This window comes from Aspergillus melleus, assembly GCF_016097325.1.
Source record: "Aspergillus melleus strain CBS 546.65 chromosome Unknown contig2, whole genome shotgun sequence".
NCBI classification, from domain to species: domain Eukaryota; kingdom Fungi; phylum Ascomycota; class Eurotiomycetes; order Eurotiales; family Aspergillaceae; genus Aspergillus; species Aspergillus melleus.
Window position 1 is genome coordinate 2,643,937 of NW_025763371.1, and position 25,927 is coordinate 2,669,863.

Consider the following 25,927-nt stretch of genomic DNA (forward strand, 5'->3'; position numbering starts at 1 on the left):
GGTATCGCGGGCGGTCCAAATCGGCACTAGCGCATTTCGGCTAGGGCTCGTGATTCCCACAAACCTCAGATTTCCCGCCCTGGGCCGCAAGTAGACCGTCACACATCAATTCCAACAACCCGCCGTCGACAACCACCCTCCCTTCATTCTTTTCGACTCCTCTTCGTCCCCAGCAGCCAATATGTCGGACTCTACTGTTGGCCAGACGAAGCAGTTTGGAAAGGGCCAGAGGACCGTGCCGGCCCAGAAGGCCCAGAAATGGTACCCCGTTGATGACGAGACGCAGCCCCGGAAAGTCAGTACATCCTGAAAGCAAGGACATCCAGAAAGCACAAGAGCAGAAGAAAGTCCTGCGTCAATGGAAGATGCCGGTCCGTTATTTTTGAACAAGTGCGACAATTGCGCCGGTCGGAATCCGCCAGGACCAGAAAGACCGGTGTGAATTGGGGAACATGGAGTTTCTAATGGATAACGGGATCGCATCTTTCGTTTTCGCATGATTTCATATATCCTCTTTTTTTTTCGCAATTCCGCACCTCTTCGACAAACCAGGGAAACAGAAACAAGTATTCTGACAATTTTTGTTGCAACAATATAGGTCCGCAAGGCTGTCCGTCCCACCAAGCTCCGTGAGAGCCTCAAGCCCGGTACCGTTCTGATCCTCCTTGCCGGTCGCTTCCGCGGCAAGCGTGTCGTCCTCCTGAAGCACCTCGACCAGGGTGTTCTCCTCGTCACCGGTCCCTTCAAGATCAACGGTGTTCCCCTCCGCCGTGTGAACTCCCGCTACGTGATCGCCACCAGCACCCAGGTGGACATCAGCGGTGTTGACGCCAAGACCCTCGAGAAGGTCTCCGCCGCCGACTACTTCACCAAGGAGAAGGTCAACGAGAAGAAGACTGAGGAGGCTTTCTTCAAGCAGGGAGAGAAGCCCCAGGTACGTGCAGACCAGAGCTTGCGCTTTCGTTTTGGGATATATCCTTCACACGCATCTGGGGAAGAACCTCTAGATAAGCGGGGAAAGAGATAAGGTATCTCGTTGAAGAAGACATATAACTAACTAGGTCCTTTTTTTCCGACTCTACAGAAGAAGGTCGTTGCTAGCGCTCGTGCCAGCGACCAGAAGTCCGTCGACCAGTCCATCCTCGCCTCCGTCAAGAAGGAGAACTTCCTCGGCAGCTACCTCGCTACCTCCTTCAGCCTGCGGAACGGCGACAAGCCCCACGAGATGAAGTGGTAAACATGTCGATGCGGCGGCCGCGGGTTCGGTGATTTGAAGTGTGGAGGAAATTCTTCTTAAATGTGAGGGGCGGCTTAGAACGCGGATTGGCAGTCTTTTTTTTTTGCTTTTTTTCTTTATCTTTTCTACCCTTTACTACTTCTCTCAATCCTGCCTCGATACCTCGAGCTCAGGACCTTGGGAGAGGAAACGAGGATGAAAAGACAGGAAGGGGGGATAAAAGAAAAGAGGGTCAACGCAGGGAAGGAAAAAACCAAAGCTTTCATGAAATATGTAACTTCGATTCGGAGTCCCGATTTTGCTCTTATTAGGATTTACGGTCAATTCGGAAGAAAAAAAAAACACAAACCAAATCCTCTCCCTCGGTTTCACGGAACCTAGTTACCCCTTGGTTTCTTTTCCACGTCGCCTGCCCTCGCGTTCGAACCCTCCAGTTTGGACGGCTGATCCTGCAGGAAAAGTTGTTTCTCGATTATGTCTTCTTTGATAAATGAGCCGAAATATGAATTCTAAAACAAAACAGGAAAAAGGACCAAAAAAAACCACTACACTACTACTACCTACATGTTCAGTATATCTTATTGTCTATATCAGGGGCGGCTATATCTTTATAATAAACAATTCTAGTATACATACTCTGTCTACGATTCTTGTTGGATATTCAACTGTAATAAGTGCAGTAGTAGTTCTATATCGGTTTGGGTGTGCCCTAATCAATCCCCGATAGTGGCGAATGAAATCCCCAGGAATTGATTTCTTATCCACCTTCCCCGGTTTCTCTCTAGTCTATCTCTATAGTCTATACTAAATTACCTAACTAAGAGCGTACATCATTGCAGTATCCAGTTCTAATCCCCAATCTCCAGAGTACATGATTCAATGACATCGTAGCAACATATAGCATACATACAGAGCAGATGTGTACAAGATAAGCAACCCCTCCACCAAGAACACACAGGGGCAAAAAATGGCAAGACTAAGTTTCTCCCTCCCATACGTACCGCACCAAATCTCATAGGCAAAACCCCCCACCAAAGCCGTCTAGCAGCCATAGATCAACCCATAAACACCCATCCGTTAGACTATTCGATCAACCAATCAATCAATGAAAAGGCAGACCAAGAAAACGAACCGACTCAATTTCCCTTCTTCTTGAACCGACTGCGCTCATAAAACTTCCGGCTCGTACTCTCATCCACCGCCCGCTGCACCTTATCCGCCAGATCCTTGCGATGCCCACCATTCTCGTCTTCCTCGTCGTCCGCAACCAGTGTCCCACAGACCCAGTCCATCAGACCGAAGCGCCCGAAGTTACCCTCTGCGCCGCTGAACAGGTGGATCTCGGTGCGGCGGGCAATGCCGCCGAGAAGGAACTTCCCGGGCATGACGGAGTAGCCGGAGAAGGCGAAGGTCTCTTCGAGGGAGACGAGCGCCATGTAGAACAGGTAGGTGAGCATGTGGATGCGGAACAGCGCGGCGGGGATATACGTTGGCAGGAAAGTGCCAAGGATGTAGAGGGCGGGGTGGTCGTAGTGCGCCGTGAGGGGGAAGGGGACGCGAAGGGAGTGGTACCAGGAGCGATGGAGTTTAGTGATAAAGGAGAGCCGGCGATCTCGGGAGTGCAGGAGGTAGCGGTGGATAAAGTATGCGAGTACCTATGGCAACGTGGCCATGTTAGATTTAGCTCGAAGTTGGGCGAGTAGGGGAAGGAACCAAGGCAGATTGAAGGGAGAACTCACCTCGCGAACCAAAAGAGCAGCAAGCAGTCCCTTGACGATCTCGAAAGGCATGGGCAACTTGATCGAGACCTTCACCGCGCTGCGCATGCGCATGCCATCGATCCGAACTTTCTCGATAGCCGCCTGCACCACGACGCTCAGGAAGATATTCAGCAGCGACCATGCGGCCACTTTGATAGTTTCCAGTCGGACTCTAGCCCGTCGACCGCCACTAGGAAGACCAGCTTCGCCATGGACCTTGATAAACGCCGCAGCGGAGGGCGTGAGGATATCGAAGAGGAAGAACAGCAACGATGGTAGGAAGCAGAAGAACACGCGCACGGCGATGGTGCCGAACAATTCAACGCGAAGGGGCGTATGCGACAGCACGAGGGTCGTCCATGTCATGTAGAAGAAGATGAAATTCAGAGTCGTGCTATAGGACGACAGGGCCGGAATGAGTAGGACGGTCATGATTGGCAGCGAGAAGAGGGCGTCCAGCATGATGACGGTGGGGACGCCGACGACGCCGTGGTTGGGTTATATATGGCGCCTGGTAACTTCAAGGGTCTATGGTTCATCTACCGTTTGCCATTTTGAAAGAGAGAGTCCCAGGGGTCTTTGTAACAAAGAGCCGGACGATCAAAGAATTGAATAATAATGGATGGGAAGTGGGACGGACTAAATTCCCAGCCATCGTCGCAAACTGCAAAGAGCGCGGACTTTGCGGTCGCGCCCTCGACGGTCTCGACGTCACTCCGATCGGCGGTAAACCCTACGCTAAGCCTAATCGGGCACCATCTTTGTTCTGCAGGCTCGACTTGTCCTCCGCCTTCCCATGGTTGCAGTTTGCTGTCAATGCGAGAGATCGAAGGGTCTTTGTGTTTATGATGCCTTTTGAGGTTTCAGTCGTCTTCTTCGTCTATTTGTCTATACTATACAGGCAGAGTAACGCGTGGAGCTGAGTATGTCTTCTTGCTACCACCGAGATATATATCTCCGGTTCAATGAGGCAAGACATACCTACCGCGTAGTAGCTCCTAGTCGATAGGTTACGACATCAATCGATGGATGCACACTCGATTTTACAATCACTACCAGAGAATGGAGGACAGATCAAAGCAAAGGATGGCTTTTCATTCATCGTTCGTGGACCGACAAAGGCAGGAAGTGCCAAAGGGAGTCGAACTAATGTTCATTATCGTATGTTATGAATATGCTTCGAGGGACAGGAATGTCAAAGGCTATAAAGATAAACACAAGAAAGCACTGCAGGGTATTTAATGTACAGCACCAGACCAGACGTAACATGCGACATCATGACACTCATTCCCGACCCTTGGATTGCGGAAGACCATACTTCACACCCCAGTTCCAAGCCTGTCTGCGGAGATCAGGAGTGACCTGCAAGAATGCCAAGCTGCTAATCCAGCTGGTCAAGGTGTCGCGGATAGCGTAGTTCCTGGGGCTGCCGCCGAGAGCGCTTCCCTTCATCACATGGCCAACAAACATCGTAGTGATCAGGTACTCGCCTCTCTCCAGAGCCTCGATCGAGATCTTCGCAACCTCCTTGGGGGACTGGGGCTTGTCAGCGGCCTCCAGTTGCTTGGTGAGCTCGGGCTTCAATCGCTGTTCCTTGTCAAAGCCGGGACTCAAGATGCCCATGGGGAAGATCGTATGAATCTTGACGTCGGCGGGAGTCGCTTCGCAGCGGGTCTTGGTGATGCGAGAGCCGTTGTACATTTCGATTTCCTGGCTGAGTGTATCGGACAAAGAACGAATGGCAGCCTTGGCTGGAGAATAAGGGGCATAGCCAGCAATGGGAACAAAAGCAAGAGTGGAACAAGTGAAGATCAAATGTCTGCGAGGCAGGGCTTGCTGCTCGCTGGGACCGACAGGCTTCAGCCACTTCTTGAGCACGGCATGAGCAGTATTGGCAGCAGTCCAGTAGACCGTGTCCATCTGATCCCTGAGCGTCTGCACGGGCGTGTCAACGAAGAAACCCGGGTTGCAATAGCCAGCGCAGCACCAGACAACATCAGGAGGGAGACCGCCGTTCCACTCAGTGACCTCTTCCATCATCCGCTCGCAGTCGGCAGGATTGGTCAGGTCGGCACTGATGAAGTGGAATCGCTGCTTCTTGATGTCCGCAGCGGAGCCCTGTGGTAAAGCTGTGAGCGAAGTGCAAAGCAGCCAGTTACAAGTAGAGCACGTACCTTGACGACCTCCATGGACTCCTGCAGCTTCGCGGTGGTGCGTGCAACGAGGACGACATTGGCACCCTTTTCGGCAAGCAGGGAGCCAGTGGCTTTGCCCATGCCCTCGGAGCCACCGGTGATCACGATGGTCTGCCAGCAAAGTATCAGACAACTGCCCTGAGACGAGAGAATGATGAAGAAGACTCACCCGGCCGTCCACCACAAACTCGTTACGAGTTCCAAAGCCAAGCATTTTGCTAGCGGTATATACGAAGAATCCGAAGAGAACGACTGAAATTCCCAGCTGGGTGGGCGATAAGTCATGCAAGTTGAAGGATAGTGTTGGATGCATGAGGAAGAAAGAAAACGAGAAAGTTAGGGGGAAAAGAAGAGGGAATGTCAACACGCCGTCCGAGGCTTCCTTACACGGTCAAATTGGGGGGAGCCTGCCTGTTTAGTTGTTTCGTATGTTGAGTTAGGAGGAAGGCGGAAGGAGAAGAGGCCGAGCGACTTTCCCGTATGCATATGACCGTACCGTATCGTTGTTTGGCGGGGACTTTGTCGGTTTCAGTGTATTATCATGTATGATACAGCAAACAGCACAAACACACCCAACATGGTTTAGCGTACTGCGGGCGGTGAGAGACCCGCCCCAAAATTTTATCAAAAGTTTATCGATTCGAGAGCGCCGGAGTTTTGTAGTCTCGTTCAGATTCCTTACGATCCATAAGTCATGGCGAAGAAAAGAAAGGCCGGCGGTCGCCCCGCCGCTAGAAATGCGCCTGCCCCGGAAAAGACCAAATATGCTGTCGAAGAGAGGTTCGACGACTCAGAGGACGAATTTCAAACCGGTCGCGATCAAGTTCTCCTGGACGAAGCCCCCGATGCGAAAAGACGCCGGAAATTGATCGAGGATGGTGAGCTGCTCTCAATTCTCTGGTTCTCTTTTCCAATAGGATTTCTAACCATGCCGGGTCACAGAGCAAGATCTCCAACTCTCCGATGAGGAGGTTATGGGCTACGAGTCCGTAGACGAGGACGACTTGGATGACGACAACGAAGCCGAAGAAGACGGCTACTACGAGGACGGCATGGACGACGACGATGAGGACATCTTAGGGAAGAACAAGCGACGAGGCGGTTCCGATGATGAGGACGAGGAAGGTATCGCCGCCTGGGGCTCTTCCAAGAAGGATCTCTACAATGCCGACCAGATCGAAACGGAGGCCGATGCGTTCGAGGAAGAAAAGGAGGCGAAGCGACTCCAACAGAAGCAGCTGGAGGCAATGAACGAGGCGGACTTCGGGTTCGACGAATCTGAGTGGATGGAAACTGGTAAAGAGAACGAGGACGAAGAGGCCGAAGCCGGTGTGGTAACGGAAGTCCTGCCGCAGGCCGAAATCTCCGAAGACTTGAGCGAGGAAGAGAAATTGAAGATCCTGAAGTCGAGATACCCCGAATTCGAACCGCTGGCCAAAGATCTCAGTGACCTTCAATCGGTACACCAGGAGCTTGCACAGGCTGCGAGCGCAACGGAGATCAACGACGACACCTTGGACGCACCCCCTGTTTCTGTCATTAAGTTCCGCGCTTTGTCGGCGTATCTCGGCACAATCGGTCTCTACTTCATGCTCATAACATCCCCAGCGAATGACACAGAAGGAAAGGCAACTGCCCTCTCGCCGGCCGACCTGCGCGCCCACCCGGTTATGGGATCTCTGGTCGAATTTCGAAAGCTTTGGGAAAACGTTAAAGACCTTAGCGACCCCGAGCCTTCCGAGGTGGACAGCGACGAGGAGCAGGAGGAACTGGATGTCGCACCCAAGAAAGATAGCAAGAAGACTAAGGAGGCTAAGGAGAAGACGCGGAAACTGTCCAAGGCTGAGCGCGCCGCGGAAGCGGCCCAGGCCGAAGCCGACGCTCGCAGAGCAGAGCGACTCAAGAAGACGGAAGCCAACCTTGCCGATCTATCCGACCTCATCACGGCGCCCGGCAAGAAGCGCACCGTTCAAAAGACCAAGAAATCCGCCAAGGAGGATGACGATTCGGATTTCGGTGACGAAGAAGCCCTTACCGCCCGGGAAGCCGAGGAGAAGGCTAAGCAGAAACGCTCCCTCCGCTTCTACACCTCGCAGCTCGCCCAGAAGGCGAACAAGCGTACCGCAGCCGGTCGGGATGCCGGTGGTGATGCAGATCTACCTTACCGGGAGCGCCTGAGGGATCGCCAGGCCCGCCTGAACGCCGAGGCCGAGAAGCGTGGTCGCCAGCAACCCAAGGGAGCCGAACAGCTGGGCGGCGACAGTGACGACGAGGACCGCCGGGTCGCCAACGAATTGCGAGGCGATGGTTCCGGCACCGACGATGACGAATACTATGACATGATCGCGGCCCGGGCCAACAAGCGCAAGGACGACAAGAAGGCTCGCGCCGACGCCTACGCGCAGGCCGCCCGCGAGGGTGGACACGTCGAGGTCCAGGAGGAGATCGGACCGGACGGCAAACGAGCCATCACGTACCAGATCGAGAAGAACAAGGGTCTTGCAGCCAAGCGGAGCAAGGACTCGCGCAACCCTCGTGTCAAGAAGAGGAAGAGGTTCGAAGACAAGAAGAAGAAGCTTAGTAGTATTCGCCAGCAGTACAAGGGTGGTGAAGGCCGTGGCGGCTACGGTGGTGAACTCACAGGTATCAAGAAGAACCTGGTTAAAAGTGTTAAACTCTAGCCTTGGGTTGGGTCTGGGCGTTGCCATATGTGATATCAAAAATGACTTCTTTATTGCGTGTACATATATTACTAGATCTTTTGGACAGGCTAATGTCTTTTCATTAACTGATTCAGCGCTCATCGCCATTCTTGCTTACTGAGCCGACTAGAGCTGTAAAGGTACTATATAACTTTAAGATACCACTGTAACAAGCATGCGTTCATGTGTTACCTCTGACAATCTGCGTCCCCAATTGAATCCATACAAGGGAAGAAAGACCGAAAATACGAGATCAATCATCAGCCTCCTCAAAAAGCCTATCCAGCATTCTGTCTGCATCATTCGAGTCGTCCTGATCTTTCATATCGTCTTTATCTGAAAGCTCAAGACTCAAAAACTTTCTTGCCAATTTATCCTACAATCAAGTGTTATTTATTAAGTCTTCAACGGTTCTCAAATAGGCGATACGAATATCCGGAGATATCATACCGCTTTCTCCAGCATGCTCGTCTCCTGGGCTGATAACACGGCACAAGCAGCAACAAGATTCTCGCCACGATTTGCAAGGGATATGAGTTCGTTCGCCCGGTCAACGATTGGCTGACTGATTCCATTCATGGCTGCGCAGCTGTGTTGCACCTCGTACGTCAGATTCGAAATCAAGGGAAGTAAGAATAGACATACACCGTTCCAAAGCTCTTGTTGCTTCGGCCTAGACGGAAACTATTGACCGTATGCGTTAGTACAATGGATTTCGTCAATGTATGATATCATGAGACTAGGCTGGGCTCAAACTTGTAGAGATATGTGATTTGGTCACCGGTTTCACGGGTGTCTTCGCATATTTTGATTTCCATGTGAGCTAGTTGCAGTCGAGGACCGGGCTTTATGAGATGATGATTGAGAATCTCATGGAAATGTGTTGCGAAAATGATCTTTGGGGCGTCTTCAAGTCTCTGGAGATGCTCGAGTACTCCACATGCTAAGCCGATGCCATCTGAATACAAAATGACTTGTTAGCTTGATTCCGATGATGTCAATGGAAATGGTGATACGAGCCATTTGCGTTTGTTCCTTTGCCAAACTCGTCAATCAACAGCAAGCTTCGACCTGTCACCTGCTTCAAATCAAATGACATTTGCTGCAGATCGTTCATGAACGTGCTTTGGTTCTAAGGTCGTGAGTAACTGTAGGAGAGCATTGACTTGGTTTTGTCTCTTCACCTGCGAAACACTGTCTTGGGTGTTTGATTTGAAGAAGATCTTGTCGGTGATTCCGACTTCTGCGCTCTCTGCTGGGACGAAGCTACGGCATCCAGTTATTTGCATGCATGATTGACCGGAATCAAAACTTGCATACCTTCCAATTTGCGCTAGATAGACGACGAGTGCAACCTAGTTTATCTTGAGAAGCATATCCCTTCGTAAGGGCTGCTACACCTACTTGCTTCATATAAACACTCTTCCCAGAGTAGTTGGGACCGGTCAATAGGAGCATATTTGGTGTCTTCTTCGAAGACTGATGTGTTGATTCCGGGGCTTCGGCGTCTAATTTCCCCCCGACAAGGAATGTATTATTTGGAACATAGGATGAGACAGTCAATTCTTGGAGTATATGCCTTTCGTGTTGTCAGTGCTTCTTGCTCGTTCAAATAACTTCTAGTACCTACCGGCCCCCTTTGATACGAAGAATATTCTCCTCCGTCATCTTAGGGCGGACTAATTTATAGAAGTTTGCAGCCTGCGCCATCGCAAGGACACTGAAAAGCGTTAAAAAGGATCTTTGCTCAAGCATATGAGATATTCACCTGTCAACCTGACCGCAGATATCCGATGCTTCGATGAGGACCTTTTCGTACTGAAGCACTTTCTGTGCTAGCTCATAAACAATCTCAATCTCCTTTTCTGAAGACCAAAAAACAAGATCAGCGTGTCGATCGTTTCTCAAGGCTCTGTACGTACCGCATATGAGCCCGTAGATATCGCCCAATGTCTGATCCAATTCCCTCATTCGAAAGTCCTTGAAATACGCCCGGTTCTCTGTTACAAAAACAAGCTCCCAGTCGTCCACAGGCCCGACGTATGCTGCTTCGCCCCTTTCAGTCAGCGGAATGGCGATGTTAAAGCCGAGCTGAGGAAAGTAGATCACGTTCACGTCGATTTCAAGACTCTCGGGAATAGTTGTAGCAATCTCTATGGCGACTTGCTTGAGCAAGCTACTCAGTCCATCATAGGTATCCTTCATTTTATCAAGCTCTCGATCGAGACCTGGCTTTACAACTGTTCGGCCCTGCTCTTCAGAGCTATCGATGTCGACCTAAGGCGGTTACTCAAGGTTTTAAGGGAGTGAGATGGTACTGACTATTTCTTGGACCATCCTCCCAACTTTGTAAAGTTGGGCAGCCTCAATAGCTCGAAGGGCCTGGGGACAGGTCAGCATTGTTGGATTAAATGTATGCCAACAGCTCGACCTTCTGGTGCAACTCAAGCCTACACCCAGTGGACGTTTCTTTAAGGGCGTCGTGAATGTCGATGCCGTAGAAGGCAAACTAAAAAGCAGTCAAACAGGCGCCTTGTCAGAGATTATTTGGCTAACTCGACATACAGCCAGAAGAGTAGCCCAAACGGTGGTTTTGAAGCCAGTGACTTTTGCACTTCCAGTACTTATCCCTTTTCGAAGATTGATCAAGACATAACGGAGGTTCTTCACGTGCTTCAAACTTTTGACGATCTTATTGAGAGCATTGAAATTGTCCGGTTTCAGATATACACCGATAAACTTATGTCGTTCGGAGACCACGTTCATCTCGGTACTTGGACGAAGAAAGTATTGTTTGAGCATATTCTTACCCTGAGGTGTAAAAGCGAACCGTTGAAATAAACCGTAGACCGAAAGTCCTTCTTTTGCCGACGCAGACTTCTTCCCAGCTCCTTGACTGATCATGCAGGGGTGTGATTCTGACTCCATAATTTGAAGTGAAAGCAAAGTCCTGGAGTTGACAAACCTATCATTCTTCATAAGACGACTTCTTGAGGCCCAGGGGAATATGCGTAGCCGCTTACATGGTACCTTTCAATCCCATCATCTCGACGGAGACAATGCGAAAGATCTCGACAGATCCATTGCCAGACGACATCATGGCTTTTCGCCTTTGCAGATAGGTCAGGATAGCGCCAGCACAGCCCATTGTCACGGTGTTTTGCATTTCGATTGAGCCACCCATATGTAAAAGTCGCCCTTCTTGCAACGTAAAGTCCAAGCTTTCAGTATCCATTTGGTCAGGGTCGACTAATCCTGCATGAGGCACAAGGAATCTAATCCGCTCTTCATGCTTCGACGAGAAGTCTAAGGACACGAGCTTGGACATTGCGCTCGCATGACCGAATTCCTGAGATGGGCGTATATCGATTTGATACGGAAGATATGACTCCGAGCCTGCTATCGTGTTATTCTTCGCGGATTCCATGTCAATGTACCGCCAATTTACTATAACCTTGTTCCGACCCAGATCTTCCTTGGCCGTGCAAATAGTCGACTCGAGGCGAAGCTAATATCACGGTAGGCTTGGTCTGGAAGATTACTAGTAGCGACTTAGTATATCGCATAGTTCACCATCAGCAAAAAACGTACTGGTATCAATTACGTCGGTACCTGACGACTGCATATCCCCAAGCAGATACAACTTCTCCTCACGGGCCGAGTAGTATGAGCAGCCGACGGTGCCGGAATCCCTTGTATCGATAGCCACTATGACTTGATCGAAAACATCATCAATGAGATGCTCATCTAGGCGGTCATTGATCTTGCTGTGTACGACGATAGGCGATGGAGGGATCATCGACGCAGGGTTTCTCTGAGAGCTTAACGGTAACGCACGCTGAGTGACAGGGCGGGGAGTGGCATTTGGGGTATGTCTAGATTGGAGTAAAGTGATTGTATTGCACAGGGTTTGCGATAGTTTTCCGATAGATGGTTCCATAGCTCAAGCGAAAATGGAGAGAATGGAGATGAATATTGGATTAGTTCGGCTCAAGAAATGATGACTTGTAGCGGCTGAATACCTCAGGCTCCCAGATCTCGTGATAAGGATCATATTAACAGCCATGGATAGCCCGGATGCTAAATTTCATAGTTCATATACAATTAATTCACATAATATACAGTAGAGGAGATGCTATTATATACATATACAGATGGAGCAACCCATAATATAACACAAAAACCCAAAGATCCAGATCATGCAACGTCACAAACAAATAAGGCGCACTGGTTCATGAGACATTACGGCTTTTCGGCCTCTGAAGCTTCGGGGGCTTCTGGAATATCCTCAGCATTTGCCGGTTCCGGTGTGATTGCAAGCGCCGTCTTGTCGGCATTGAATGAAACACGAGCAGTCTGCCCGGAAGTGATCTCACCACGGATGATCCTGTCGGCCAGTCGGTTGCCGATTTCCTTGGAAATCAAGCGATTGAGAGGGCGAGCACCGTACTTGGGATCATATCCCTTCTCGCACAGCCAGTTCTTGATTTCATCATCTACTTGCAGAATCATGCGTCGGTCATCAAGTCGCGACTGGAGTTCTTTGATTCTGATGTCGACAATGTCCCTCAGAGCATCCTTGGACAGACGTCTAAAGATAATGAACTCGTCAAGACGGTTCAGGAATTCAGGCGGATACGAAGATTGGACCACATCCATGACAGCCTTTTTGATTTCAAGGGAGAGTTCTTCACCTCCCAAGTCCTTGTGGGAATGCAGCGGGTCCGCGCCCACCAGAATGTCTGCACCAAGGTTGGAAGTCAAGACAATAAGGGTGTTTCTGAAGTCAACCTTGTGACCCTGAGAATCAGTGAGGAAGCCCTCGTCCAACACCTGCAGTAGAAGAGCAGAAATATCGCGATGAGCCTTTTCGAACTCGTCGAACAGCAACACGGCATATGGCTTCCGTCGCACGGCTTCGGTGAGTTGACCAGCATCGTCGTAGCCAACGTAACCGGCAGGAGAACCGATCAAGCGACTGATAGTGTGTTTCTCTTGGAACTCGCTCATGTCGAATCTCACTACGGCCGTCTCGGTGGAGAATAAGAACTCGGCCATCTTCTTGCAGAGCTCCGTCTTTCCAACACCAGTGGGACCAAGGAACATGAATGATGCCAAGGGCCGGTTCTCTCCACTCAGGCCAGCTCGTTGCATACGCACGGCATTGGCGACAGCGGAAAGTGCCTCGTCTTGCCCACGCACAGACTGCCGCAGCGTGTCTTCCATGTGGATCAGTTTCTCGACTTCTCCGGCCATGAGTCTGTTGACAGGGATACCGGTTGTGCGAGAGACGACATTTCCAATATCATCAGCGGTGACAGAGTCATGGATCAAAGACGACTGAGATCCTCCTGACTCTTTTTCCTCACCCTCCTTGGGCAACTTAGCCTCCAAAGTCGGTATCGTGGCGTATCGCAGCTCTCCGGCTCTGGCGAAGTTTCCTTCCCGCTGGGCCTGTTCCAGCTCAAAACGGGCCTGTTCTAGTTCCTCCTTAGTGCGCTTCAGCGATTCAATTTCCGCTTTCTCTTTGTCCCAGATCTCGGTCAGTTTCTCAGCTTCCTCCTTCTTGACCTTGAGGTCCTCCTCCAATTTCTCACGTCTCTCCCGGCTACTGACGTCCGTTTCCTTGCGGAGAGATTCGAGTTCAATTTGAATGGTGGTGATATCACGATCCAACTCTCGGATTACATCGGGCTTGGATTCCTGTTGCAATCGCAGGGCCGAGGCCGCCTCGTCCACTAGATCGATGGCTTTGTCGGGAAGAAAGCGGTCTGTGATGTAGCGGTTGCTGTAAGTTGCTGCGGCAACCAAGGCATTGTCCAGAATTCTCACACCGTGGTGGACCTCGTATTTATTTTTAATGCCGCGCAGGATGGAAATTGTCGCAGCGACCGAGGGTTCCCCGACTTGAATCGGCTGGAATCGTCGGGCCAACGCGACGTCCTTTTCGATCAATCTATATTCGTTCAATGTGGTGGCGCCGCAGCACTGAAGCTCGCCTCTGGAAAGCGCGGGTTTCAAAAGGTTGCTAGCGTCAATGCTGCCTTCCGCTTTTCCGAGGCCAAGCAAGGTATGGAGCTCATCAATGAAAAGGATCACACCGCCTTGCGCGTCCTCGACCTCCTTAAGAACCGACTTGAGTCGTTCTTCGAAGTCTCCTCTGAACTTAGCTCCAGCGATGAGTGAGCCCAAGTCCAAGGACACTACGCGCTTGTCCTTGATGCTTTCGGGCACATCCCCTTGCACAATTCTCTGAGCCAGGCCCTCCAGGACGGCTGTTTTACCAGTACCGGCCGCACCGATGAGGACAGGATTGTTTTTGGTCCGCCTCGACAGCACCTGAATGGTCCGGTGGATTTCAGAATCTCTTCCAATGACCGGATCCAGCTTTCCGGCCTTTGCTCTGGCAGTAAGGTCAACGCCGTACTGTTCGAGCGCAGATTTCTCCGGCTCGCCCCCAAGGTTCATCCGATGGGTACCTCCGGGCGGGTGAGGTCGTCCTCCATTGGCATAGCTGCGCGTTGCGAGGATTGACGGGGAGAATACGGCGTTACTGGTGAGGGCAGGGAGTGGTCGCGTCTGAGGGATAAGACGTAATCGCTGGGAAGGGTGAATGATGCGGTTGGGCGATAGAGCTGGTGTACGAAGCAAACGGCTCCGGGTGAGCTGCAGCCGGGAAGCCATGGCTTAAGAACACACTGAAATGGGAATGTTCGAGGTGTTTGCAGGGTTCAGGCAGTCGAAGAGACCATGAAAGCGAGGTCCATGGCAGTGGCTATATACCCCGAGCACCCCAAGCGTCGTGACGCTTCTCGAAAGCTCCACCGGCGCGACGGTGAGTGGCGGAAGCTCCAAGGAAGCTCCGTCACCAGTGGGCGGGTCACGTGCAGCCCCGTCGAGGGGCTTTTTTGGCGCCGAAAAAATTCGCAACGGAAAGAAATTGCTTTGAACATTTTTCCCCTCCTATTTATTACTCCCCTCCCTCCCTCAACTTTTTTCCTCCTTTCCAACACACTCTTCATACTTCACATACATAATCCTTCACAATGGGTTTCACCGACTTCGTTTCTGAGACTGGCCTCACCCGTACGTGACCTTTCCTTTTCTTTTCTTTTTTTCTTTCTCACAACCCTTTTACCCCCTCTTCTCCCCCTCCTCGTCTTCCCACACTCTTTGCAGGAAACTAATTGTACCCCTCAGTTGCCAACAACTTCTTCTCTACCCGGAGCTACGTTGTTGGGTAAGACCACCCTTGAATTTTCCCCTTCGATGTTTCTTGCATGTTTTTTTTTTTTTTTTTTTTGCTTTATGTTTCAGCTGTTCCTGTTTGCATGATGAAAATCAATTGGTCCGTGTTTATGAGGCGGATTAAGACCCCGCTGCAAGACTACACAACAATTGCGAGCAATCGCGTTTCTGATCGCCAGGAAGGATATGTCTTTATTGTCATTTGCTGCTTTTTCTGATTGAAAACTGTTATCAATGCTTGCCGTGTTGAACTGCATTTGGCTAACCTTCCTCATAGCGACGCCCCCTCCCAGGCTGATGCTGTGACCTTCAAGGCCTTCTCCGGCGCTCCTGACGCCGAGAAGTACCCTCACGTCGCTCGCTGGTACAAGCACATCGCTTCTTTCGAGTCTGACTTCGCCTCTCTTCCCGGTGACTCCGCCAAGGCCTACACTGCCTACGGCCCCGAGTCCACCGACCTGCCCACCAACCCCAAGAACAAGCCCGAGGATGACGACGACATGGACCTCTTCGGCAGCGACAGCGAGGAGGAGGACCCCGAGGTCGTCAAGGAGCGTGAGGCCAACCTTGCCGCTTACAAGGCTAAGAAGGCTGCCAAGCCCAAGCCCGTTGCTAAGTCTCTTGTGACTCTTGAGGTTAAGCCTTGGGGTATGTATTGTGCCATCTTGTTTTCGTCGAACCGTGCTAACTTACCTTTACAGATGATGAGACCAACCTTGAGGAGATGGAGGCTAACGTTCGTGCCATCGAGATGGACGGTCTCGTCTGGGGTGCCTCCAAGTTCGTTGCCGTTGGTTTCGGTATCAAGAAGCTCCAGATCAACCTGGTCGTTGAGGACGAGAAGGTCTCCACCGACGAGCTCCAGGCTCAGATCGAGGAGGACGAGGACCACGTCCAGTCCACCGACGTTGCTGCCATGCAGAAGCTGTAAATGAAACGTCTAATCATGAAGCGAAATGGTGTGATGAAGGATTTTATTATTTGATGTCACGAACTTGAATAACTAGAACTCGACCGGTTGATCTCCGGTCGTTTTGATGAATGAAAAAAACCAAAATACCCACATTCAACCTCTTTCATTATACCAGTAGATTCATGTGTAATTGTAATCAAGCATATCTGGTCAATTCAGACCTACCCCGCCGAGTGGCCAAAATCCGGTGCCCAACCAGAATTTCACTTGGGCTCTGGCCCGGCGGGGTTGTCGCCTGAGGTCTCCATCCTGCAGACCTGCACTTGTGGTCTGCCTAGGGTACCGTAGAATCCAGACTTTCCGAGCCGATTACATACGCCATGAAGTCCGGAGCTGTGATATGATATTATCGGCGCCTTGAATTCATCTTGGACTCTCACTTCCACTCTGTCGGTCCTACCTCAACTCATATACAAAATGGGATACCTATCCCGCCTCGCCACATTCTTCGGCCTCGTGCTGCTGGCCCACGCGTACGTCTAGTCCTTCACCATCCTACCTACCTACCTTTAGGAATCCCCAAACTCCAAACCCCAAAACCAACACCACAACATACCCAATCCCCGTCTCCCCTCCTCCCCTATCTCCAGAACCAGAACCTAAACTAACCACATAAAACGAATAGAGGCTACTCTGCGCACGAACATACCCTCCTATCCAGCAACGCCCGTCTCACCAGCGCCTCCAGCGCGCTCCCGCACGACATCGTCATCGAAGCCCTCGTCTCGCTCGTCATCGTCTCCGTGGGCCTTGTGCTCGGGGCCCCGGAATTGAAGCCTGTTAGTTGGAGCGAGTGGGCGGGACAGATTGAACGGGAGGGAGGGGCGAGGAATCCCTATCGTAGGTTGGATGAGAGGTATGGGTTTTGGGATGTTAGGGTATGTTTTTTCTTTCTTCATCTTTTGTTACAATGGGGCTGTTGGGTTTGGTTTTGTTGTTATGGGCTCTATGGGAGGGTTCTTGGGGTGGATTGGATGGATGGATGGATGGATGGATGGATGGATATATTTGTGTTTGGGAGATATGCTAACGGGTGTTATATGACAGGCCAAGAGAAAGGAATTCGCGGACTGGGTGAAGGGAGATATCCCGAAGGCTTGAATTGAATGAGATATTGGGGGATGTGAAATACTATCTGGTCAGGGGTGGGTGCATGGGTTCTGGCTACCTGCTACGTACCTAGTTATCTATATTCCTTAACGGGAATTAGAAGAGTATGTGAGAATGGACTAGACCTTTGAATGGGGGTGTATTGTAGGTATGTGCTCGACCTGGCTAGTAGCTTTGAGAAGGAGAGAGCATAGATATCGTATAATGTATTATATGAAGTTTTGAATCAATTGAGTGTTCTTTCTAGAACCTATCTAGCTGACAGGGGTGAGGCTGTTTGCTTTTCGTGCTATCAAGTACTTATCTTCGGTTCAGTTTGATAAGGCAAGCAAGATGTAAAAGAACAGTTTGTATGTGTATGACCTGATCAACTAAAGACAAGTTCAGCATCCCGTCAAAGGAATTCCAACTCCAAGTACAGCCTAACCTCATAGGACGGCGACACCGAAGGAGGAAAGTTAATCAGCAATGGCCGCCTTTCCAGGGTCAAACAACTGAGCATAGCCGCCCATTTCATCAACTGGGATAACTAGATTACCATTCAGGACCCCTTTGGCAGTGATCACACTCCGTATATGAGCATCATAAGCCACATATGACGACTACGTACACTTTACGACTAATCTGGCCGAAGTGCCATGGCACCACTCCGTTTCGAGCTGCACATAACTATATCCGTGGCCTCCGGGATCCTGCGGACCACCCACAGCCTTTCGATACCTTGACATTATTAATATACAAGGATTGATTCATAATCATGCTAATGCGGGGTTTCACGGTGCAACCCCGTATCCAGCCGGAAGATACACAAAGGTCCAGGTAGTGAATGCTGTATAGAACCAGACAGTTCTGTCCATTCGATGCGAAAAAAGCTAGGCTAGATCGAACCCTACATTTCAGTAGACTACATAACCAATCTACTCCCTCGGCTTCCCAACTCAACTTCTACCATACATACAACCCTACTACGATATTCACAACACCTCCCCTCCCACCAAACATGAGCGTCCTCGTCACCGGAGCCACAGGCAAACAAGGCGGCGCGACAGCCCGACACCTCCTCGCCCTTGGGATCGAAGTACACGCCCTAGTCCGCACACCCAACAGCGCCGCAGCCCTCGAGCTCCAACGCCTCGGAGCGACGCTCATCGAGGGATCCTTCGACGACCCGGACTCACTGCACCGCGCCTGCGCAAACAAAACAACCGTATTCCTAAACGTGTCCCCGTCCTTCCGCAACGACGGCGCAGAAGTCCGACACGCCACGAACGTCATCCACGCCGCGCGCGCCGCAGGCACAGTCACCACCCTCGTCTACCCCAGCGTGTGCGGCATCGAACACCACGAGTCCTTCCCGGGCTGGGCCACCTGGCCAGCCGATAGCGTGCTGAAGAATTACTTTCTCGACAAGGCCGCCATCGAAGACCTCGTGCGGTCGTCCGGGTTCGCGAACTGGACCATCCTCCGTCCGCCAAGCTTCATGACAAACTACCTCAACCCGACGGCGTCGGCGTTCTTCCCCGAACTGACCGCGTCGCATGTCTTCCGGACGGCGTTAGCGGAGGGCAAACGCACCATGTTGATCAGCCCGGACGATATCGGGCGCATCGCGGCGGCGGTGATCGCGGACCCGAGCCGGTTCGCGGGTCGAGCGATTGATATCGGGGCGGAGGCGTTGACGGCGGAGGAGGTGGCGGGGGCGCTGGCGGAGGTCAGTGGGAGGGAGATTCGAGTGGAGCATATCCCCGAGGCGGAGGCGAGGGAGCTGGCGAAGACGAGTGTGCAGATTGATCTGCAGCTGTGGTATTGGGAGCGGCAGACGCTGTTTGATCCGAGGGAGTTGCAGGCGGAGTTGGGGGTGACGTTTGCTAGTTTTAGGGATTTCTTGCGCGCGAATGAGGGCTTGGTGAGGGAGACTTTGGGGTGAGGATCTGACATCTGGTTATGTTATCTGGTTAGTGTAGGTAAATGATCTAGCTGTTAGTGATTGACAGAAGAGTACGGAGTACTCTGTGCGCATAGAATCATAGTGAGATATCAAGTATTATTGAAAGTGAATTCACATTATAGCGTGAGATAGCTTTCGGCAGACATGAGATCTGTAGATGAGAGGCTGGACATGGATTCTGCACAAGCTCTGGATGAGAAAGGTTGCCCTCCAACTTCAGAATAGACTGGAAGGACCTCGGACAACATCATTTCATCGAATCAAGAATACATCCGAGTTCCCGCATGTGAGGTGTGAGGTGCAAGGTACCGTACAGGCACACAAGCAAGGGCCCAAAATGAGGGCTGCAGAATGTCGGGAGTAAAACTACTCCGACGGCGTATTAAAGTAGAGGGTGTCATAATCTTATGTAGGATTGATTAACTACGGAGTATTCTGTAGGTGTTACGGATCTTGGACCCTGATTTGGTCATTCAGGGTCTTGTCAGCTCCAAAAGACAGATAATGATGATTCGTATGTCGTAGCTAATAAGAATGAAATGTTCGGATTAAGCTCTACCGCTTAGTATGGCGGGTTAATTTGATTTCTCGACTCTTCCATCAATTTATCCTAGTATAAGATTGAACGGAGCATGACTCTCCCGATTAAAATAGAATCGACGCCCTCTTAGCCTGATTTGGGGGTCTCTACGGACAGCTCCGACGACATGTGTCACATGGTGTTTGATCTATAAGAAGCGACGCATCATTTGACTCCTCCACGTTGTCTCCCCAGTCAGCCCTCTTTCAGCCGTTCGGGCGTTCGTCAATATGGCAAAACACCCGACAGGAATCGATTATAAAAATAGACGGAAATTGAGAGCCAGAAAGTGAGAAGTGAGAATGTCTGAAAGAGAGCGAGACAAGAGAACCACATGTTTTTGACAGCCTCCCGTCGATTGGATTCCATTCCCGCGATGGATGTCGGCTAACGAGTTAGCTCCCTTTGGTGCCACCGTGTCTTGCTCCGTCTTGTCTCCACGCATTCTTTGGATTTTTGAGATTTTCTCAATTTTGTCTCTCTCACTTATTTTCATCACGTAGATTGACGCAGATCCACCTAGTCCTGGGGCAGATTAAGTCACTGATTGGGGGAAGGGAGTCGAGCTAGAAGTAGAAAGAAAGGGTCACGGTGATACCATCATCGTCAGGCACTGTTGATGTCTTCAGAAGGGGGAATCCTGCCATAACCCTCGTTCATTATGATTCACTCATTGGTTTATTAAATTTCCCTTGCGTCGGAAGGAGGGGGCGGTAATTACCAATACATCCAGACCACTCCCTTCTTTTCCCCTCGGAGGTTTCATAATTCATACCTACAGTGTTTACAGTACATTCATAGTTACACTGAAAGTCCAAGACCCCCTGGAAACGGTACCTTACGGCAGACTCTTCCAGACCGAGTCCAAATGTCTTGGAAATTCTGTCTGTCAGGCCGATGCTGCAGGGCGGGCATACGTACTCCCTGCCACAAAAGGGTCGCTTGTCGGCTGATTCCGTGCGACGGGAATTCTTTCATTCATCGCGTTGTCCGAGGAATTCGACGATATGTCAAGATCTGGCTGTAGGTGTGCGTGTGTGCAGCCTGTGTCCTACCTTGTTCGTAATTCGACACGTAAGAATCGACCAGCCGGGCATACATAAAAAAGACTTTACCTTAGTTCTACTGTAGGTATGGACCCTGTAGTATTTGCTTCCCTAGGTAGGATCCGTATACTCCGGACACATACATACAGTTACATGCTACAATCATACCTAGGTAGCCCCCAGGTAGGATGGCAGGAAATCCAATCTTACCTGCGGCGTCCGTGACTCTTGTCAACCAATCCGTGGTGCGAAGTCGAGGCTCAAGCCTCGCAGATACGGGCGACTCTCGAATAATGACTTGCACGGATGGATGGATTGCAAACCATGCGCCGTTTGCACATAGGACTCGGTCCCCCCCTCAGTTGGGGATTACGTATGAGTCGAGGCACCGGAGTATGTTACAACTTACGGAGTACTGCAGGGTAGTACGAATACTGTACATTATGATTGCTGGGATGACGGTGGCTTGACCCTCCCCTAGGAAACCCCTAAGCAATGGGCTAACTGGTAGGCGCGGGAGATGAGGTCTGGGCAACTGACCTGCCCCGGTCATTTTCATTATGAGTGATTCATTTGTTGGCGGTTTTAATTTGAATGAGGTCTATGCGGATCGGACAATCTCGATGGAGTTGCACATGTCTTCCAATTCAACAGAAGGGTTGAAAATAGAAGCAACTGAGATAACCGTTAGTCATGGATACTTCGTTATTTTGGGATGCGATGAGTGAGACAAGGATTGGACTAAGGGAGCCAGAGTGCCAGAGGGAGGACAAACTTTTACGGAGACGAATGCACAAAAAAGAAAACACAAGGGAAAAAAAAAGAAAAGAGAAAGTAAAAAGACAACAACAAACAGACGAGACCAGTGGGCCCAGCAGCTGACTGTGTCCGGGTGGCGGCCAAAAATAGCCCAAATAGCCTGGAAGCATACGCAAACCCTCCCTTTCACCAGGCAGATTTGGCTTTCTGCTGCGCACCAACAGGGCTTAGACCAGCCCGCCCCGGAACGCCCTAGACTCAGTCTCCCGTCTCCCTGTGGCCGGTGGATCCTGCAGGTGCGATTGCCACTAGGAGGGATGGCCAGGTTGGCGTAGGCTTATCCAACGAGACGCAGGGCTGATGAAGTACCACTGTAGGGTCACCGGGGGCTGGCCTGTAGCTAGCTACGGTACGAGGTTTACGGTCTATTTAAAGGTTTCCCCTGCACCTGTCACTTTCTTTGTTTCCCCTTTCCCTCTTCCGTTAATATAAAGTCTTCTCCCTCCTCCCCCCCACCGTCGTTTCGCAACTACTCTTGACTTTCATCTTCATTTCGTTCGCTCGCTTGCTCGCTATCTGAAGACCGTCTCGTCGTCCCCTCTCGATCAACAGTCAGTCGTTCAGCTCTTCCGTGATCAACAACAACCTTCAATCAAAATGCGTGCCTCTCTCTTCCTCGTCGCCTTCTCGGCTCTCGCCGTCGCTCAGTCCTCTACCGAGGCTGTGGTATGTATTCCATAATCCGATCCAAGCCCGAATCGTACTGACGCTTGCATCATCAGCCCACCGGCACTACCTCTGAGGTCCAGGCTTCTGGTGCTTCTACTGACGGCGCTACTGCTTCTGCTACTGCCACCGGTACGGCCACCGGTGCTGTCTCGGGTACTGCCACTGCCTCGGGTACTGCCACCGATACTGCTGTCTCGACCGGTGCCGACGACGCTACCACCGCTGTCAGTGGCACTTCTGGTGCTACCGGTGCCACCTCCTCGCCCGTCATCCCCACCGGTACCACTGCTGCCTCCAGCGGCGCTCACGGATCCAGCTCGGCCGGTTCCACTCTCACCAAGTCCAGCAGCGCCGTGAAGAGCCACACCACCAACTCGACCGAGACTTCTACCAAGACCAAGTCCGGCCACAAGTCGTCCTCCACCAGCGACTCGTCCAGCGAATCCGCCTCCGCCTCTGGCTCCGCCACCGGATCCAGCACCTCCTCCGGCAACGCCGGTGTGCCCATGGCCACCGCCGGCCCCATGGGTCTCCTGGCCGGTGCTGCCATCGCTGTTTTCCTGTAAACGACTGGCATCATCTCACCTCCCGCTGGACCCATGAGTTGACGTCGATCCCGCTACTGTCAATCCTTTGATCGATGTGGGAAAAGGAAACAGATGCTCATGGCTTCTCCGCCATCTGAAACCTCCCCAAAAGGAACAACGAGGAGAACTACGAGATAAGCAATATCGATCTGCCGCACGTTCTCTTCATCTGGAATTTGTATCAATGCTGGGCAGGGGTCCGTTCTCGTTTCATTTGTCTCTCTCGTTTGCTCGAAGCCAACCGCCTGTTACAAAAGATGCATAGTTGCGGCGCACATAAGAATTGTCTTCTTCTGTAGTAAACTAATAATAATATCCTAATGAAGTCACGGTACATGCGACATGTGTCTGGATCCACACTCCTGAGCTTCTAAAGGTTGAGTCCCAATTGTAGATATTATTACGGGGCGGATCAAAGGAACTATGGATGTCTTTTATACTCCGTCTAGTCTGATCTACCATCTTGGATATCTCGATCCCCGGTCCACAATAATGAACGGCTAAGAAGGCAATAGTCTCCAGGGATAAGGACTAGTCCCGAATAGGCAACCCATTACACTTCCCCAAACGCGTCAGCCACGCGTCAGTCACATGACGGATCTCGCGCCTTTGTTTGCCGACCCGATGGAGACTAGCGGCGACCGCTTCACATCATCAAAACAAAAGAAGGGAAACACCGCAGACGTCGGGGCAACCGAGATCTAGACAAAGCTGGCCTGTGATCGTCGCCTTCTTCTTTTTGCGCCTGGACTCCGTTACATGTGTCTGGCTTAGCTCTGTCAAATCGGATTTTATCTTTCCGGTTCTATCTCTGTCGTGATCACAGCGTGCATTCGTTACCATTGGACCTTGGGCACCTTTGTGGCACCACGCAACATACTTCGATCATCGTCAATAGCTGCCAGATCGCACCAACACCACCGCTCCATTGCCTTGCCTATAACTGGAAACCAGGAACAATATGGTTAGCCCACCCTCCAACTATTCTAACTTATAAAACAGACGAACGAAATGGACGATTTAGCTAACCTCGCCCCTTCTTTCAGCCGTCTGGCTTCCGACGTCTGGCGGCAGACCATGCCGCCCTACACGAGGACCTCCCGCCGAATTACCTCCATCCCTCCGAAGATTCGTCCGGCGATGACTTGACTCAACTCTCGACCCTGTTGGCTGGACCGCAGGGCACGCCGTACTCGCAGGGTCTATGGCGACTCCACCTCAAAATGCCCGAGGATTACCCCAAGAGCCCGCCCAAGGCCACGTTCAGAACTCGCATATGGCATCCGAACGTGGAGGAATCGACGGGGGCTGTGTGCGTGGATACATTGAAACGGGACTGGAAACCGACATTGACGTTGAAGGATGTTCTTATCGTGAGTGGCCTTAGTGTCCGGGGTGTTGAATCACGGTTGAAAAGCTAACCAGTGGAATGTGTTGCGCAGACGATATCATGTCTCCTGATTTATCCGAATCCAGACTCTGCCTTGAATTCGTCGGCCGGATCGCTCCTCCAAGAAAACTACGAAGCCTTTGCCCGCCAGGCAAAGCTAATGACGTCTATCCATGCGCCTGTCCCGGCAGACATGAAACAGGCAGTGTCCGAGGCAAAACTACGAGGAGAGGATGCGGGCACGGTGATTCCAGAGCAAGAGGATGGTCGATTATTACGGTCTCGCAAAAACGTCAAGACCCAAACAGTGACAATGAAGAAAACCGCCCAGACGAACGCACCCGCTACTACCCCGCTGACGACAGCAAAATCGCAACCGTCGCCGTACCAACTCGATAACCAAGATACATCCGACGATGACGACGATGACCAACTCGATGATACAGAAAATGACTCCCCGGCCCCTACCTTCTCAGACGACGAGCCCGACAACCTCTCTGCCGCCAGCAAAGAGAACGACCCCTCGCTATCCCCATCTCCCGTCAAGTTCTTCTCGTCGAGTCCCCGCAAGAATGCCTTCGGCAAACGACCCCTGTCTGTCCTCACAGTCCCAGTCGACTACCCAGATCCCTCATCCGCAACGGGAATGGGCATGGCCTCAGATGGAGACAACAGCGACACCGACACCGACCACCCCATGACTGCCTCTGAAAAGAACATCGCCGCCAACCACCACTCCGCCGTCCGCGACCCCCAATACCACAACTCCCTTGATGGCTCCCCGCAGCGCAAATCCCCTAAACTCTCTCTCCTCCATAAAGGCGTCAACTCCTCCGGCCGCATCCGTGACGATCTCCAAATCTTCGAGGACGTTCCCGAGCCCGCGACAGGAAATGGGATGGACCTAGACCGTCAAATGAGCGGCGACGGCAAAGAGAACCATGAATCTTCCTCGTCCACCTCCGCCGCAGGGTCTAAGGGTCTACGGGATCGAAAACCTCTCTCCACTTCCTTCCCATCGACCATCCTCGCTCCCTCGTCAACGATCCCAGCCGGCAGTACGGCGGCCAATACCTTTCCCGCGGCTGCTCCTGGCCTGGGCACCTCTAAACTATCCAGACCGGGCCTCCTAGGCTCGAGAAAAGTCTCCGGCTCTGGCATGAAAAAAGCGAAACCTCGTCTTGGTATTAGGAGGCTGTAACCTCCTTACCTACCTAACCATCCTCCATCAACCATCCCGTTACTCTTCACGTACCCTTATTTATAATACCTTCAGGTTATACCTGACTCTCTTCCTATATCCCTATCCCCCACCCTTCTTGTTCGTTTCTCTTTCCTTGTCCTTTTTATTCCCCTCTGTCCTGTCTTCCCATGCCAGGGCTTCTGTACGGGGTGTATGTCGCATTTGGCTTGGCGTTTTCCAGTTTTTTAAAGTGTTCAGCATTGGGGCCAGGGTTGGAATCGGACAGGCAACTGACAACTGATTGGCGTGCATGGCATACATACATTCATACATGAGTTCTGAAAAAGTGACTTATATACATTTCTCCCTCTCTTTCTCTCGGGAAAGCCACTGTGATTGTGATCGCATTGGGTATTGGAGTCTATTACTTGATATTACTTGATATTGATAGACTTGGTATAGTTATCCAAACGTGATCGA

The 25,927-nt window shown here is 51.3% G+C and overlaps 13 protein-coding genes across 14 annotated transcripts; 7 read left to right on the plus strand and 6 right to left on the minus strand.

The window, feature by feature from the left end:
- Nucleotides 1–181: 181 nt before the first annotated feature.
- Nucleotides 182–1,237, plus strand: RPL6 (60S ribosomal protein eL6; the record flags this gene model as incomplete). The annotated part of the gene is made up of 3 exons (XM_046085375.1): nucleotides 182–295; nucleotides 599–934; nucleotides 1,085–1,237. 3 exons carry the CDS (start codon nucleotides 182–184, stop codon nucleotides 1,235–1,237), a joined length of 603 nt encoding a protein of 200 aa, XP_045941338.1.
- A 1,136-nt stretch (nucleotides 1,238–2,373) lies between these two features.
- Nucleotides 2,374–3,459, minus strand: LDX57_003720 (sterol desaturase family protein; the record flags this gene model as incomplete). The annotated part of the gene is made up of 2 exons (XM_046085376.1): nucleotides 2,374–2,892; nucleotides 2,977–3,459. 2 exons carry the CDS (start codon nucleotides 3,457–3,459, stop codon nucleotides 2,374–2,376), a joined length of 1,002 nt encoding a protein of 333 aa, XP_045941339.1.
- Nucleotides 3,460–4,070: 611 nt separating this feature from the next.
- Nucleotides 4,071–5,624, minus strand: ksrA (3-dehydrosphinganine reductase). Its single transcript, XM_046085377.1, has 3 exons — nucleotides 5,362–5,624; nucleotides 5,172–5,303; nucleotides 4,071–5,115 (listed from the first exon to the last, which is right to left on the minus strand). The coding sequence occupies exons 1-3, from the start codon at nucleotides 5,503–5,505 to the stop codon at nucleotides 4,282–4,284; spliced, it is 1,110 nt and encodes a 369-aa protein (XP_045941340.1). The 5' UTR covers nucleotides 5,506–5,624; the 3' UTR covers nucleotides 4,071–4,281.
- Nucleotides 5,625–5,886: 262 nt separating this feature from the next.
- SAS10 (something about silencing protein 10) lies at nucleotides 5,887–7,873 on the plus strand (the record flags this gene model as incomplete). Its single annotated transcript, XM_046085378.1, has 2 exons — nucleotides 5,887–6,070; nucleotides 6,135–7,873. 2 exons carry the CDS (start codon nucleotides 5,887–5,889, stop codon nucleotides 7,871–7,873), a joined length of 1,923 nt encoding a protein of 640 aa, XP_045941341.1.
- Nucleotides 7,874–9,658: 1,785 nt separating this feature from the next.
- Nucleotides 9,659–10,099, minus strand: LDX57_003723 (MutS family protein MSH5; the record flags this gene model as incomplete). The annotated part of the gene is made up of 2 exons (XM_046085379.1): nucleotides 9,659–9,759; nucleotides 9,817–10,099. The coding sequence occupies 2 exons, from the start codon at nucleotides 10,097–10,099 to the stop codon at nucleotides 9,659–9,661; spliced, it is 384 nt and encodes a 127-aa protein (XP_045941342.1).
- Nucleotides 10,100–10,913: 814 nt separating this feature from the next.
- On the minus strand, nucleotides 10,914–11,222 carry LDX57_003724 (uncharacterized protein; the record flags this gene model as incomplete). Its single annotated transcript, XM_046085380.1, has 1 exon — nucleotides 10,914–11,222. The coding sequence occupies one exon, from the start codon at nucleotides 11,220–11,222 to the stop codon at nucleotides 10,914–10,916; it is 309 nt and encodes a 102-aa protein (XP_045941343.1).
- A 213-nt stretch (nucleotides 11,223–11,435) lies between these two features.
- On the minus strand, nucleotides 11,436–11,834 carry LDX57_003725 (uncharacterized protein; the record flags this gene model as incomplete). Its single annotated transcript, XM_046085381.1, has 1 exon — nucleotides 11,436–11,834. The coding sequence occupies one exon, from the start codon at nucleotides 11,832–11,834 to the stop codon at nucleotides 11,436–11,438; it is 399 nt and encodes a 132-aa protein (XP_045941344.1).
- Nucleotides 11,835–12,136: 302 nt separating this feature from the next.
- On the minus strand, nucleotides 12,137–14,578 carry hsp78 (chaperone ATPase HSP78; the record flags this gene model as incomplete). Its single annotated transcript, XM_046085382.1, has 1 exon — nucleotides 12,137–14,578. One exon carries the CDS (start codon nucleotides 14,576–14,578, stop codon nucleotides 12,137–12,139), a length of 2,442 nt encoding a protein of 813 aa, XP_045941345.1.
- A 263-nt stretch (nucleotides 14,579–14,841) lies between these two features.
- LDX57_003727 (translation elongation factor 1 subunit beta) lies at nucleotides 14,842–16,213 on the plus strand. The gene is made up of 4 exons (XM_046085383.1): nucleotides 14,842–14,980; nucleotides 15,095–15,134; nucleotides 15,420–15,790; nucleotides 15,844–16,213. The coding sequence occupies exons 1-4, from the start codon at nucleotides 14,941–14,943 to the stop codon at nucleotides 16,071–16,073; spliced, it is 681 nt and encodes a 226-aa protein (XP_045941346.1). The 5' UTR covers nucleotides 14,842–14,940; the 3' UTR covers nucleotides 16,074–16,213.
- Nucleotides 16,214–16,532: 319 nt separating this feature from the next.
- On the plus strand, nucleotides 16,533–17,216 carry LDX57_003728 (membrane magnesium transporter family protein; the record flags this gene model as incomplete). Its single annotated transcript, XM_046085384.1, has 3 exons — nucleotides 16,533–16,588; nucleotides 16,741–16,993; nucleotides 17,163–17,216. The coding sequence occupies 3 exons, from the start codon at nucleotides 16,533–16,535 to the stop codon at nucleotides 17,214–17,216; spliced, it is 363 nt and encodes a 120-aa protein (XP_045941347.1).
- A 1,009-nt stretch (nucleotides 17,217–18,225) lies between these two features.
- Nucleotides 18,226–19,152, plus strand: LDX57_003729 (uncharacterized protein; the record flags this gene model as incomplete). The annotated part of the gene is made up of 1 exon (XM_046085385.1): nucleotides 18,226–19,152. The coding sequence occupies one exon, from the start codon at nucleotides 18,226–18,228 to the stop codon at nucleotides 19,150–19,152; it is 927 nt and encodes a 308-aa protein (XP_045941348.1).
- A 3,063-nt stretch (nucleotides 19,153–22,215) lies between these two features.
- LDX57_003730 (putative GPI anchored protein) lies at nucleotides 22,216–22,853 on the plus strand (the record flags this gene model as incomplete). The annotated part of the gene is made up of 2 exons (XM_046085386.1): nucleotides 22,216–22,284; nucleotides 22,341–22,853. 2 exons carry the CDS (start codon nucleotides 22,216–22,218, stop codon nucleotides 22,851–22,853), a joined length of 582 nt encoding a protein of 193 aa, XP_045941349.1.
- A 381-nt stretch (nucleotides 22,854–23,234) lies between these two features.
- On the plus strand, nucleotides 23,235–25,827 carry LDX57_003731. 2 transcript variants are annotated; one of them, XM_046085387.1, is made up of 3 exons: nucleotides 23,235–23,838; nucleotides 23,921–24,247; nucleotides 24,317–25,827. In XM_046085387.1, the coding sequence occupies exons 1-3, from the start codon at nucleotides 23,836–23,838 to the stop codon at nucleotides 25,463–25,465; spliced, it is 1,479 nt and encodes a 492-aa protein (XP_045941350.1). In that variant the 5' UTR covers nucleotides 23,235–23,835; the 3' UTR covers nucleotides 25,466–25,827. The 2 variants fall into 2 exon arrangements, with proteins under 2 accessions (XP_045941350.1, XP_045941351.1); XM_046085388.1 differs by having other exon boundaries at nucleotides 23,235–24,247.
- The last annotated feature ends 100 nt before the right edge of the window (nucleotides 25,828–25,927 follow it).